Source organism: Centruroides sculpturatus, unplaced genomic scaffold (assembly GCF_000671375.1).
Source record: "Centruroides sculpturatus isolate CEXI.00-Female unplaced genomic scaffold, Cexi_2.0 scaffold106, whole genome shotgun sequence".
In the NCBI taxonomy this organism is placed as follows: domain Eukaryota; kingdom Metazoa; phylum Arthropoda; class Arachnida; order Scorpiones; family Buthidae; genus Centruroides; species Centruroides sculpturatus.
This window is the reverse complement of record NW_019384517.1, coordinates 1023174-1038007: the sequence shown is the minus strand read 5'-3', so window position 1 is coordinate 1038007 and position 14834 is coordinate 1023174. Positions and strand designations below refer to the sequence as shown.

The window sequence follows — 14834 nt, the reverse complement described above, 5'->3', positions numbered from 1 at the left end:
CTGAAATTTTGCAGAAAGGTTTGTTTGTTAGAGGCATTTACGCTATTAAATTTTGGTGGGTAAAGGCCGAGGGGTGGAGAGATAATTAAAACGTGCATTATGTCCAATTACCAGGGACAAACAGTCTTCACTTCGCAGAAACGAAGTTTTTCGGCTACAATTTGAAAAATGTCTGCCTTTTTAATTGAAATTATGAATATATTTTTAAAGGTTTTGGCTTTCTATCAGTGAACTTTTCAACTGTTTTACATAATTCTAAAGAGGCGTACTCAAATATACAATCGTCTCTGCGAAGTGAAGACTGTTGTTGGTAGTTGGACAAGGCGGAATTATCTATTATCTTTTTCCTAAAATAAAGAAACTCTCAGAATGTCTGGACAATAGTTATCGAATATTAATTAATGAATGCATCAAATTTTTTAGTATTTGTATTAATATGAATGATGTATTACTTTCGAGTAATCCGGTGTCATTACTTCAAGCAATAGCTTCTAGATTCACTTCGTTGGGCCTACGAAAACACAGGGATAGAAGGAGAATTATGTGAAAGAATATGTTAAAACTTTATTTTTATCAGTCATGGGCAATAACTATCTAAAATTAATATATATATATAAATTTTATATAAACCAAATAGTTTAGATATAGATTATATAGCAACATAAAAAAAGTGGAACCGCGATGAAAGATTTTTAGGTCACATTTCAATTTCTTTAGTGGTTTATATAAATGCGGATATACAGCATATATAACAATAATAAGCAATAAAATTAAACTCTTAAAATATGCGAGTGACTCGATGAATGCGAAAGAAGCGGAAGAGGAGGATCAACTACCGGTAGGTGATCCTCCTCTTCCGCTTCTTTCGCATCCAACGAGTTTTTTTCTGACTCTTGGAACTAAATGATTCTCTAAAAAAAAAAAAAACAGCAACGTGTTGCTTCACTTTTATAAAAACATTTCGGTGCCGCTATTTGTTATGATATTTTATTAAATAATTTTTTAATAGTTTTATTTATTATAAAATGGTAAATTGCTCAATTTTTGAGGGTAAGGATGGGTTTTATAAAAAATTCTAAATGCTAATAACAAGTAAAATCGCCATTATGTCTGACCCTACTCGAGATATTACACACGACTTCTCTCTATATCCTCACCGCATCGACCTTTAACCACCAAAATTCAACAGCGTCAATTTACTTAATTAAAACGAAAACCTCCTTGCAAAATTTCAGAAATTTTCGACAAACATCACAGGAATTATTTCTTGAAAGTATTCTTTTCAGTAAAATATTTTCATGAAGATAATGAAATTAATCAATTAATTAATGGCTTTTTTTCTAAAACATTTCGTCGTATAAACAATTTTGAGCACATGGAGGTAATAAAATTATTGTGGCTTAGTGGTTTCTGCGGTTTATCCACTAAGCCACAATTTGAATAAACACTGGCAATTGGTGGTGGGTTTGTGCCTCACAGTATTGGGCTGTTCAGAGTTTTTCACCTGTTTAGAGTCTAAATTCGAGCTGGCTTCTCATAGTAAGCGCTCTCAGAAGTCAAATCCGATTTAGAATTGCCCAATTGTTGCGTTAACTTCTCTAATCAATCTGTATTTAAAAAAATTATATATTACAGTCGACCCCTTTATAACACTGTTGATAATTCCGTTTTATATGCATTCCATGTTGTACGAGTCACTTAGATTTTACAAATATGTGTGCCGGGATGTGAACGGCTCACGTATTTGTAAAATCTAAGTGACTCGTACAACATGGAATTCATATAAAACGGAAAAATCAAGAGTGTTATAGGGGGTCGACTGTATTGTTAATTACTTTTGTAATTTTTTTGTTATTTATTAAAATATCTGCATTCTTTTCTTATATCATTTAATATATGAAGTTCCAGATTGGAAAGTAATAAAAGACATTTAATATTAGATGTTGGAGAATATTGTGATAGGAAATTCAACTAAGGAGATATTAATTAATAATTAAATTCCATTCATAGTATAGGCAATAATTAAATTTGACACAATTTTTTTTTATATTAAATAAATAAATAAATATTTATTTATTTTATAATATCAATGAATTAATGATGACATTTTTCATTAATTTAGTTTCTGTATTTACATAAAACCTTGAAAAGTAATTAAGTAAAACAGAATTATTTGTATTCTAGACATAATTAAGGATTTAATTATATTTATTTTTCTTTTTATTCTTGAATAATTTAATTATTATTTATGTAAATTTTTTTGTCTTATGATTGATTGATGAATTTTATTATTCATTTATATATATAAATTTCTCTGTTATTTAGTAATGTGTCTTTTAAAAAATAGAAAATATTTAATTAATAAATTGTTACTAAATGTTTTATATTATCAGTAGAATACATAATATATTTAATAGTGGTTTATAGTACTATTAATAATATAATAGTATGTGTAGTAATATTTAAAATCAATAGTGTTTTTCGTTTATATAACATATCAGTTTATTATTATCAGGGATATATCCTATTCAGGGATCTAGGCTTCTGAAGAATTTAGGCTATTCAAGGGTGTAGGCTATTTAAGGATTTAGGCACTGTAGGATCTAGAAAGGAATAGAGTGAAGAGATGAAAAAGAGGAGGTTTCATTCTGTAGGTATTGAGCAGATAGAATGAATCAAAGTACGAAAATAAATAAAGTATTTGTTGAGAAATATTTACGTAGTAGTTGCAGTTACATAAGGTAACAGCTTAGTGAAGGCAATATAACACCTATGTAGTATTTACAAGCGTATGTATCAATATATAGTAATTTTTAGAATTACTGTAGAGTTGTTCGTATAGAAAATGGTGTAAAATAAAGTTGTTTTGAGTGTGTAATAAATAGTTTTATTTTATTTAAATATAAAAGATTTCTTAGAATGTCAGAAAATCTAGTAGAAAACTGTGTATCAGGTGTACGTAAAGTGACAGCCTGTAACTATATTTAATTGCACTTTTTAACGTTATTACGTAGAATTATTTATCTATTTTTATAAGAAATAGTAATGATATTTTACATTTAATTTCCTTTTTTCTTAAACATAGATTTTTCCTTTTTCTACTTAAGTTAATTTTAGTCTCTGCATCGATTCCAGAAGTTGGTCGTTGGTCATAAATATTTATTCGTTTCTTCTGAATTTATTTTATTAACTATTTTATTATTCGCATTATATTTTAAATATATATATATATTTCTTCTTTTTTATTTTTAAGAATTACGAATTCAAAATTGTCTTCTAAAAAGAATTCTTAACAATAGCATAATTCATGCGATCACTCGTTGATTTAAAGACTTTATACATACATATACATATATATCTAGAATTTCTTTACATATATTATATAATTTATCAAGAATAAGTTTATCTATTCCTAATTTTAGAAGAGGAGAAACTACAAAAAATGGTCGACTCCTTTGCATAAGCCTTCTTATAATGTAGAAAGGGCCTCGCCAGTCTAGAAAGGGCCTTTCTGAGATCTCCAGTATTTTAAAACGAATAAAACTATGTTGAAAATTTTATTATTTAAAATTATAATAATAATAAAATTAACGAAATGAGTGACTTGTTTTTGAGGCTTCGTAAGTGTGAGTCCTGCATCCAACTGCCTCCGTTTATAGGAGTATAAACTCCAAAATTTCTATTACACTTTTAAAGAAAATTTTGTCTGATTTCTCTATAAATATAAGAAAATTTATGAACAATTCATCGTTTATTTGCATTTTTTGAAGAAGTGTTTTTATCTTTTAATTAGTTCTATTCTCTAAAATCAGTTTGTCGTATCCTAATCATTATTTGTTATATAAAATANGGAAATGATATCGATTATACTTTCGTTTTTAACACTCCCGTTCACACAAGCTGTGATATATGCAGGATGAAATTTCTACCTATTGTGGGATTATTGTTCGCAGTTGCATACACGTGTGAAGAAATTTCGAAAAAATGGAATAAATATTCGTGTAATTTACCCAAAAACCACACGGATGCAGAAGCAAGATGTTATAGAACAAAGGCAATGTCCACCGCTCATATCATTAACAAATTTTTTTCGTTAAGCTGTGCAAACGAACCGATCGACCCTACATTAGTGCACTGTCTGGAGGCTAAAAATATGAGGTATGTGGATATTAAGGATTGCTCTTTGTCAGATTTTGACGTAGGTAGATTCGTTTCGGGTGTTGAAGTCTATGACGTATTCATTATCTACACCACCAACGTAAGAAATTTCGATAGTGCAAAATTTAGGAATATTCCTTCAGTGAAAGTGATAAAACTTACTGGTCTAAGAACTGATTTATTAAATATTACATTCGAAAATCTTCCTTCTTTAGTATCTCTAGACATCGTGGATCATAACTTTACACGTATCTTTCAAACACCTTTTCAACACTTAACAAATCTTGCTGTGTTAAGTATGAAGAACGGTGTCTTGGAACGTTTACCTGTAAACCTATTTCGAGGCCTTTATAACCTGAAAAGTCTTGATTTAAGTTATAATTTAATTTCTCAACTTCTGCCTTCACAATTTCAAAATCTTTCGAATTTGCAATATTTGGATCTGACAGGTAACCAAGTTGTCTACTTACCTAAACTTCTCTTACGTTACATTCCAAATCTGAAAGGTCTTTACGTTGATAAGAATAAATTAACTCGATTACCTGAAAGTTTATTTGCTTTCTGTCCAAAAATGAATTACTTTTGCATATGCCATAACAATATAACACGAATTCCTTCTGGAATTTTTAAGGGACTACACGAGTTAAGATTCTTCAACGCTCTAAACTGTTCATTAACTTCCCTCGAAGAAGATTTATTTTCTGATGCAAGAAATTTAACATCAGTTATTTTACAGAAGAATAAACTTCAAGATCTACCTTCAAATTTATTTAAAAATAACAAAAATCTTAAATCATTTTATGTTGGAGGAAATAGAATAACAAGTCTTCCTGCAAATTTCTTCCACGATCTTCCTCAATTGGAAGTACTAGAGCTATCGAGAAATAGTTTGAGGAATATTTCTAGTGATATTTTTTACAAATTATCATCTCTTCAGCGTTTGGATTTATCACATAATTTTATTAGTTGTATGCCTGGTAACGTTTTTCATCCCTTTATCAATTTACAGGCATTGGACTTGTCTTTTAACAACTTCAGTGCTGTTACTTCTGAACATTGTCTTGGTATCATTACAAATGTAAACCAGTTAATACTCAAAAACACGGGACTTCGATTTTGGCCACACCTGAACTGGTCAAAGAACAGTTTTGATTTCGTAGATTTATCACAAAACGAACTGGAATCAGTGACATTGCCAATTTTTACTCGAAACACTATGAAGATTAACTTATCGCAGAATAATATAAGGACTATTCATCTGGATACACATAAATACGGGCTAAACAGTCCTCTGTATGATATACGAGATAACAATATCACGTGTGATTGCGAACTTCGCCAATTTGTACACTTTCTGATGAACAACGAGATATCGTTGAAGATGTTTCCAGATATTGAAAATTTAACATGTTTTGGAGAGAACAGAACACTTTTTCCCTTGTGGTACACGTGTCCTATTAAAGAAAAATGCCCCGTCGATTGCGAATGTTACTTGGACTACGAAGGAATAGTAATAAACTGTTCTGGTAAACACTTAAACGCCATACCAGATGTTCTTATTGAAGGTTCTACAATAGTGGATTTGAGATTTAATAACATTAGCACCATCTATGGCTTCGAATCACCAACATGGAAGAATGTCACTCACGTGTATTTGAATCATAATATTTTAAAATATTTCAATAATTTTCCTCCAAATATTATTTTACTAGGTTTGGCGGGAAATAGGTTATCTCACTTGCCTCCATTATTGATGAAACACATCGATGATGCCAATGATTTTAAGATTTTTCTGGCAGGCAACAACTGGACTTGCGGCTGTGACTCGCTGTTTACTAAGGAATGGCTCGTTAGAAATAAAGAAAAAGTAATAGATTTCGAGAATGTTTCTTGTCTGATAGCTTCTGATACATTTTCATTTACTCAAATTGCCTCTTCTGATATATGTGTAAGTGTGAAAGGCACCTTTCTTGCATGGAAGATTGTCGTGATCATTGTAATTTCTGTACTTTTAGTATTGTTATTGATAACTGCAATAATTGTTTATATCCGTTACGGAAACAAAACTAACATTTTAAAGAAATCAGGAACTGAGTTAGACAAGCCTGTGTTTTCATTTTCGTACGTCACAATGTCGAACGAATATATAAATTCTGCTTTATCAAAGTAAATGTTGTAGGTTCGAAACTTACAAGAGTACATACGTATTTATTCAATAACCAAGAAAATGAATAGGATTGTAAACAACACAACATACGGCTGAAGTGCCCCACGAGTAGACTTTTCATAAGAAACTGGACCCTATTTGTGAGACGCCTAAAGAAAACATGGAAAAATACACGTGACAAACTCGTTGGTGGGATGCAAACACATGAGTAGTGTTCAGTGATTTTATAGAAGTTACAACTGTAAAAAAATATATCTCAGTTAAGTGACTTTTGGGCAATTTTGTTCGTGTATAACGTGATTTGTGTAGATATATTAAAAGTAGTTATTTTAAATATTATTCTCTGAAGTGTATGATAATATTCCATTATTCTAAACTTTAAAAGTGTGTTTTATATTTTATTTCGAGTGTGTAGCATGATTCTACATTAAATCAAATTTAAATTATAATAATAGTGTTTTCATTAGATCCGTAAAAAGAAATTTAGTGTCAAGTATTGTCAGCGCTGTCGAGAGCTTATATGGAGCCCGGGAGTATGGAAGTGTCAAAAGCAGAAGCCAGAACTCTTAACACAAACTATGATAGTTAACAAAAAATCTTTTATTAAATAGATAACGTCTATCGACATTAACAAAATTATTTTTAATGCCATCTCCAGTATTTCGCGTGCATAAAGAGAAAGATTAGCCTTAAATCGTTTAATGTTAGTTAGATATATGCCTTTTTATGCCGAAGAAACGTTTGATAGTTTGATAGAAGAAACATCCAAACACATTCACGTACACACACCAACACCATACACCCACCGTAAATACAGAAAATTCAGCAAACTTTTTGGCACTTCTTGACATTTCAAGAATCTCCGAATCCAAAATTGTAAAATTCGTTTCTTTTACGTATTTTGTTATTATTATATTGTCATACGTGGCTGGCAAAAGTTCTCCATGCGAAATCGCCCGTAATCATTCAGGAATAAAAAAATAAATAACTGAATTCTCGGAGGGCCAGTCTTTTGACCGGTCGTCAAACACCCATCAGACTAGAGATCCTTGGAGATGGAGATCCTTGGAGATTCTACTGACTGATGGTACCCCAGTCCTCGGGTGCCACCAGACAGTTGGAACGTTTACAAAATGTTCTTGGTTAAAAGTTGCATACTAATCTAAACAAAAATATTTCTACTCAAAGACAGAACCAAATTGTGCTTTTTATTGTAAATGACATTTTTCGGTTTCGATGGTAAATAAAAGAATATAGTCCATAATAAAACATCTTGTCTGATTCTACCCCAGTTAAACTTATTTCAAATGCAAAATATATATCATAAAAGAGAAATTCGTGGCTAATTTTATACACTGATTTTTATTGAAAAATTAATAACACACAAACTACAATAATTACATTTCTCTTTATATTTATTGTAAATATTTGATTTTACAATACGGTAAAGTAATGTCAATTCTGTGTTTGTTCTATTTATAGATTAATGATATGTCAGTTTCTCTTTTCTATGAGAATGGGAACAAAATTAAAGAGTAAAGTTAGTACTTTAAGAAAATGTAAAGAATTAGATAGATGACCAACATGATCTATTGTCAAAGAAAAAGTATAAAGTACAGGGGCAACCCATTGCTTATTTGGGGCGGAAAGCATATATTTTAATTATGTAAATTAAAACCAGCATAAATATATATTTTTGTATTGAGAAATATACTGTCTACCTTTTTAATTCAAATTATATATATATATTTAAAGCTTTTGGCTTATCATTAGTGAAATTTTCAACTGTTTTATATAATTTTGAAGAGGCGTAGCCTCTAATAAACAGTCCCTTCTCAGAAGTAAGGGGCCGTACAGAAATTACGTAAGGACGATTTCGGCCATTCTAGACCCCACCAACCCCTGTGTAAGAAACCGTAATATTTTCTTTGATCTCCCTTCCCCTTCTCTATCTTATGTAATAGTTTGATATAATTTTATAGAAAGATTATAACAAAAAAATTATTTTATGAAACTCTAAAAACCTTAGTTACAAAATATATAATTATAAATCAGTCCTCAATTGGAAGTGCTAGAGCTATCGAGAAATAGTTTGAGGAATATTTCTAGTGATATTTTTTACAAATTATCATCGCTTCAACGTTTGGATTTATCACATAACTTCATCACTTGTATGCCTGGTAACGTTTTTCATCCCTTTATCAATTTAAAGGCACTGGACTTGTCTTTTAACAACTTCAGTGCTGTTACTTCTGAACATTGTCTTGGTATCATTACAAATGTAAACCAGTTAATACTCAAAAACACGGGACTTCGATTTTGGCCACACCTGAACTGGTCAAAGAACNACGTCATAACATTTATTTTTATATTAGAGAGGTCGAGGCAGACGTTTTAAACGTGTAAACGTGTAGGTCGGACGTTCGGTGCCGCTTTCCCGTAAGCCTAGAAGTTTGACGATAGTGTTTGGAATGTCGAGCGTGATTCTACCGACTATCCAAACACCATTGTCAAACTTTTAGGCTTACGGGAAAGCGGTGCCGAACGTCCGACCTACACGTTTACACGTTTAAAACGTCTGCCTCAACCTCTCTATTAATTTTAATTTTCGCAAAAGACGAAAAAACTTTGCCAGATGGACTAGCTAGTGCACGTGTAAACAGAAACGTGATACAAAATAAAACAAGAGAGAATAGAGAGAAACTGTATTTCGTTGCCATATTGATTATATCTTGGCTAAGGCCAAGAAAATAAACTACACGCTGCTAAAATGTGCTAGGTACACCTGGAGACTATACAGTAAAGCTTATAAAACTCTATATAATGGGGCAATACAACCAATGCTACTTTACGCGGCCTCTGGCTGTGGTCATGTAACTAGTAAAAATTCAGTAGCAAGTAAATTACTCTCTCTTCAAAGCCAGTTTGTCATCACAATTTCAAAGTGCTGCAGAACTGTTTTTACTAACGCCTCTTTGATACTAGCGGAGCTCCTTCCTTTGTCACTATGTATTGTAGAAAAGGTACTAAACTACTATATCAGAACTAACATCAAACATCAAGGCTCAATAATGGTCTCTACTCCTATCTACGGCTGTTCATATGCTACCACATTGCAATTACTCTACTATCTCTGATCATCATCCTGTAAACAAGGTTATTTGGTATCATCCGCTTCCTCCATGGATAACCATGCAAACATTAATATCTACGCAGATGGGTCCAAATGCTCCCTTCTTGTCGGCTCAAGTATCTGTATCTTCCTCCAAACTGACATTTTGCCAAAAATATGTTAGAAGGTACAGATATTTTTCCACATACTCCATCTATCAAGCTGAAGCAGATGCTGACTACTAAGCTGTTCAGTGGGCTGCTTCATTACCAAACAAAACCCTGTCTATCAACATTTACAGTGATTCTCAGTCTGTCCTAAAGGCTCTATTAAATCCCAATAGCAATAAAATCACATATATCCAGCACCGTATTAAAAATCTTGTAAATAAAATAACTTTTTTACCAGGTATTTGTTCCTGGCATACTAGGAAATGAAAACGCCCGACTTTGAGGCTGTCAGCAGCAAAGGATACTAATTTGGATTACATTCGCATCCCTCTCTCACGTAGCATCCTTAAAAATTATATTCATGACAACGCTATGCAAACGTGGAATCGGTAAAAGTAGTTTAGTAGTAAAACTGGTAGAATGACAAGACTGTTTTCCTAGTGTTGAATGTAAGTTCTCATCACTACTTAAGAGATTTAACGTTTGCTACTGCTCAACTACTTACTGAGCATGGTAATTTTAGAAGCTACCTGGCAATGTATAACCGGGCAGAAACTGCTTCTTGCTTTTGCTCTACAGAAAACCTAGACACCGTCGACCATATGATCTATCATTGTCCAATTTACGATGAAGATAAATATTTTCTGAAATTAGAAATCTTTACACTTGGTTTCAGGTGGCCACGTCCACTCGATAAGCTTGTTCAGAAACCACTGTTTGATGCTTTTTACAGTTATATTTAAAAAATATGGAAGAAAAGACTATTTATAATTTTTAATTTCTAGTTTTACATTTTAGTTTTCTCTAAAATCCGAATAGTCTTATAGTGTTATATACCGATAGAAGTGGTGCAGTTTTACTAATAAAAAACAAGAAAAAAAAACCACCACACGGCCTTTCTTTCATGACGAAAAATGTGTAGAACGTGAATCTGCAAGCGTTATAACTTTTTCACGTCACTCGAGAAAACGAGCGTTCTTAATAGAAACCGCCAAATTAAAGCCAAATTCAAAAAGCCACCACTCAACGAGATCAAAAACTAAAACTAAGAATATTATCCCCTACCCCTCAGTAAGAAATCGTAAGAAATCCTTGACCCCTACCCACCACAAAATACCTTACGTAATTTATGGACAGCCCTAAGCTACAACGAAATTCGCATAAACTTTGAAATAATTTGTCGAAGAACGTTTCCTTTTTCTTTTGTTTTCTTCCTTTATGCATTGGCACGAATCGAGAAAATCTATTCTATAATACTTTTACAGTAGAGAAAATAGGACCAAATATGTATAATGGGCTACGCTTCATGTTTTTCTACGAAAACGTTTGTGAAATATGAAAACTCTGCTCACTTTCTATTAACGTTTTAAAGTTTCTAATATTATCTCTATTTATGATTGTTTTTGTTTTTTAGGTATTATTTTAAGAGCGACTGCATCACATGATATCAGTCAGATATAAGAGATTATACATAATTTACCATTTTCATAAAATGGAATGTTGTACATACGCTACGGTTCAAATCATTAAATATCTTTTGTTTGTTGAACTGATTGCAAAGCTACTTTCGACTGATATTGTTTACTCCTTTATTTTGATTATTATATGTATTAGCCATTAAGCCGTGCAGAAGTAGTAAATACAGTACGTTTAGTAAGATAAACGTAACTACGTTTTGGAATATATTTATAAAAACGAATTTTTTGATGAAAATAAAGTGATTTCTTACTACTTGTAGAGGGATGTTATACTGTCACAGAGAGGTAAATTTTGTTTCCTATTGTATTACGTTTATTATGAATAAATAAATAAAATAGCTTTTCTGTTTCTTTTCTCAGATTCCTCACTCCCATGGCTAAACATCGGGCTCCAAATCTTCAGTCGTATCAATCATGCCAATGGTTTTAGTTACTTGAGTGCTATCCGCTGTGTTTCTCTCCATCGTCGATTCTGTTTTTTTAAATTAATGCGTTCTCCAATGGCTTTACAGCTCTGCATAACGTATTTCTCAGGCATTTTGTAGTAGCTGTGACAAATTCTTCATTTCCATGTTCGAATTACGCAATTCTCCAGACATTCAGATAATACCGTCATTGTGTGTTATATGTGACGAATCGTTGCATTTTAGAAATCTTTCTTTAGTTCCGAGTATGCTGAAAAAGTGCAATTCTTCTTTTATATATAAATGGACATGTATGTTCCTATATTTCACTTTTCCGCCAAAACTACACATCGCGCGTGAATGGTGTTTGTATGTGGTAGTAGCCCCAAGTCTCCATTCGTGCATAGGGGTGGTTGCATCTCGATAGCTATAAGGGTGCGGGAGATATGGGCTTGAAAGTGGTTGAAAGTGGCTTTCTATTTCGAATGTTTTGTTCGAATTTGTTCGAATTAAATTCGAACGTAAAATTCGAATATTGGTTCGATTATAGAACGATCGTAAACGTTCCAGAAACGTTGAAAATAGTTCGTTTGACTAGACGTGAACAGGAGACGTTCAGAAATAGAATCGGGACCAGGAAGTGTTAATATAAAGCGGCATGCAAGATTTACAGGCGGTTTTTTGGGTAAGATTTACCCTCCGAATGAGGGGGTCGCCACCCCCCAACGGGTAGCCCTCCCCCGTACGAACAATAAATGTCTAATAAACCACCCCCCTACGCGCGACCCTTCGCGAGATATAAGCCCCTGAAGATTCGCCTACGTCATATCCGGTCACGTGACATCGTGGTCTACCGCGCGAAAAAAAAAATTTAACGCGCACTCGCGAACATCCTCCTTACGTCCCTCTCTCCTCGTGCTTCCCCCACTCTGTCTTCGCGGTCGCCGTCTGTCCTTTCCGCGCCGCTCCGTGTCATCTGTAGTCGCCATCTATTGTCTGTAAATACAACTATACATTATTATTTATTGGTCTTACCTTGGCCGGGCCGCGAACCCGGGTCTATGTTGACTGTAGTCCAAGCCTTTGTTCACTAGTCCAGCATGTCGTCTTACCAGAAACATTTCGGAACTCATATTTGAGACAAACGAGACAAAGGACAGCACTGCACATGGCAGCCAAATCACGTGGTCGTTCCTCAGCCATAGAGATGCAGTGCACTCCGAGGGCCAATGGGACGCGGGTCACGTGACACTCGGACCGTCCCCCGACGCTCGGCAAGCCAATGGATGCCGACCGCGAGTCACGTGACCGTTTCCCGCGGTTATATTAGCCTTAGTCGCCTTCATATCATCGAATCCAGTATATGTAATACCAATCATGCCTTATACATGCGATATTCCGGCGTCTCCCGTTATGGATCCCGCCACAATATTCAATAATATAACATCTTACAGTTTTCTTTGCTATCTCCCCACCGAAGAGGCTGCGCAGACGTTTTGCCATCTTGTGGGGCTCGTGCCTCATCCCGACCAAACCGGTTTATTTCCGCCATGTCCTAAGTGCGGAGGTAAGCCTTTTCTGGATTCCCGCGTTTACACGAGTGCTATCTGCAGCTATCTGGGTTAATGCTACTAATGGTTCGAAAATGGCGTCGCTTCGGTTAGGTTCGTTTCGTTTCCGTTACATTAGCTACATTTTTATCCGTCTGGACCACGAACCATCGGAAGTATGGCCATATTGAAACCATGGATAACAGTAACCGCTATCCTGTTTCGATATTTGACCACGCGAGTTAATAGTAGTAGTAACAGTAATATGTTAACTGCCAATATTCCAATTTACTAGTTTTTCGATGTTTTTGTCGTAATCTTTAGGCACTATGCGGAAGGAACCGGCTCCATCTGACAGGTTCGGATTCGTCTACCGCTGTGAAAAAGTACAGCAGAAAAAGATGAGGAGGCGGACTGGCGGCACCATCTTCAGGGCCATGTGCACTGGTTCCCTGTCTTGCACCCACAACACCTTTTTCGAAAGGACACAGCTTTCAGCCCAAGAGGTATGACATTTGAAGTCGCTCGCGAAACGTGATCGCAGAATCGGCGGTTTCTTTTTCTCTGGGTCACGTTACGCTATGCATTTCTGTAATTTGATCGTATGGCTTGAGATGATATGTGTTTTGTTGGTTTTCTATTTTACAGGTGCTGATGCTTATCTATTCGTGGGTCAAGCAGGAGCCGGTCACCGTGGCCGCGGAGAAATGCGGTGTGGCCCCCAAAACAGCGGTAGATTGGTATAATTACTGCCGTGAAGTTGCGGAGGTTTTCGTCTCCCACCAGCAAAACATCCAGCTCGGGGGTGAAGGCATGCACGTCAAGGTGACCATCGACCCACTTTTCTGACTTTGCTGAAATGTCTGTCTCTATATTCGTATATTTTATTTTCAGATCGACGAGACCTTCACCCGGAGGCGAAAATACAACCGCGGGCGCGTAACTAAAGGCACCCAAATTACCATCTTCGGTGCCTATTGTTGGGAAACAAAAGAGGTGATGTACTGGCATGTAAGTAGTAGCCAAGCATTATTATTTCCTTTTATTTTTTAGTTTTTGTGGAAGTTTTGTTATAGTTTCTCGTATTCTTTCAGGTGGACAACTAGAGCCGACGGGTTCTCTGGAGCCACATGCTCAGATACATCGCCCGTGGTTCCATCATTGTTTCCGACAGCGCGGCCCAATATCGCGGTTGTATGACGATGGGCTTCTCTGAACATAAGACCGTTAATCACAGCCAGCGGGGCCCCGGGAGGTAAGGAAGATAAAACTGCAATGTGTTATGTGAAAGAAATGAACAAGCGTTATTGAAAAGTGACATTTTTCTTTTATTTTCCGAGCAGATTCGTCGACGCCGATGATCCCGAGGCCCACACTCAGAACATCGAGTGCAGAAATCGCTGGCTGAAGAAGTCCATCAAGTCGCTCCGCACGGACAGGAGCCTGCAGAGCTACAACTGTACGTACGTGTACAGGACGCGGGTCCTGTCCCAGTTGCCAACAACATCGGCAAAATTCCGGCAGTTCATCGGGGACATCGTGGCCGTCTACCCGGGCCCCGGTCGTCAGGGTCTCCAACTCCGGACGATCGGTGTGCCCGTGGATCAACATCTGCCGCCGGACGAGCCCTATTTCGATGTTCCCGTGCACGAGGGCGACGAAGAGGAACGGCAGGGGGATGACGACCGCCCAGTGAGTAGTGCAGCTTGTGTATATTGCGCGTGACCAAAGGATACCTATTTGCGGATGTGAAACCTGGATTATGTGATTTTTCAGACAACATCGGGCGCCAACA

At 35.2% G+C, this 14834-nt stretch overlaps 1 protein-coding gene and 1 long non-coding RNA gene across 2 annotated transcripts; both read left to right on the top strand.

Moving 5' to 3' along the window:
* Positions 1-3892: 3892 nt before the first annotated feature.
* On the top strand, positions 3893-6727 carry LOC111622617 (insulin-like growth factor-binding protein complex acid labile subunit). Its single transcript, XM_023365027.1, has one exon. The coding sequence runs from the start codon at positions 3917-3919 to the stop codon at positions 6326-6328; it is 2412 nt and encodes an 803-aa protein (XP_023220795.1). The 5' UTR covers positions 3893-3916; the 3' UTR covers positions 6329-6727.
* A 7511-nt stretch (positions 6728-14238) lies between these two features.
* On the top strand, positions 14239-14834 carry LOC111622597. Its single transcript, XR_002756301.1, has 3 exons — positions 14239-14294; positions 14383-14731; positions 14816-14834. It is a non-coding gene; the product is annotated as an uncharacterized LOC111622597 (long non-coding RNA).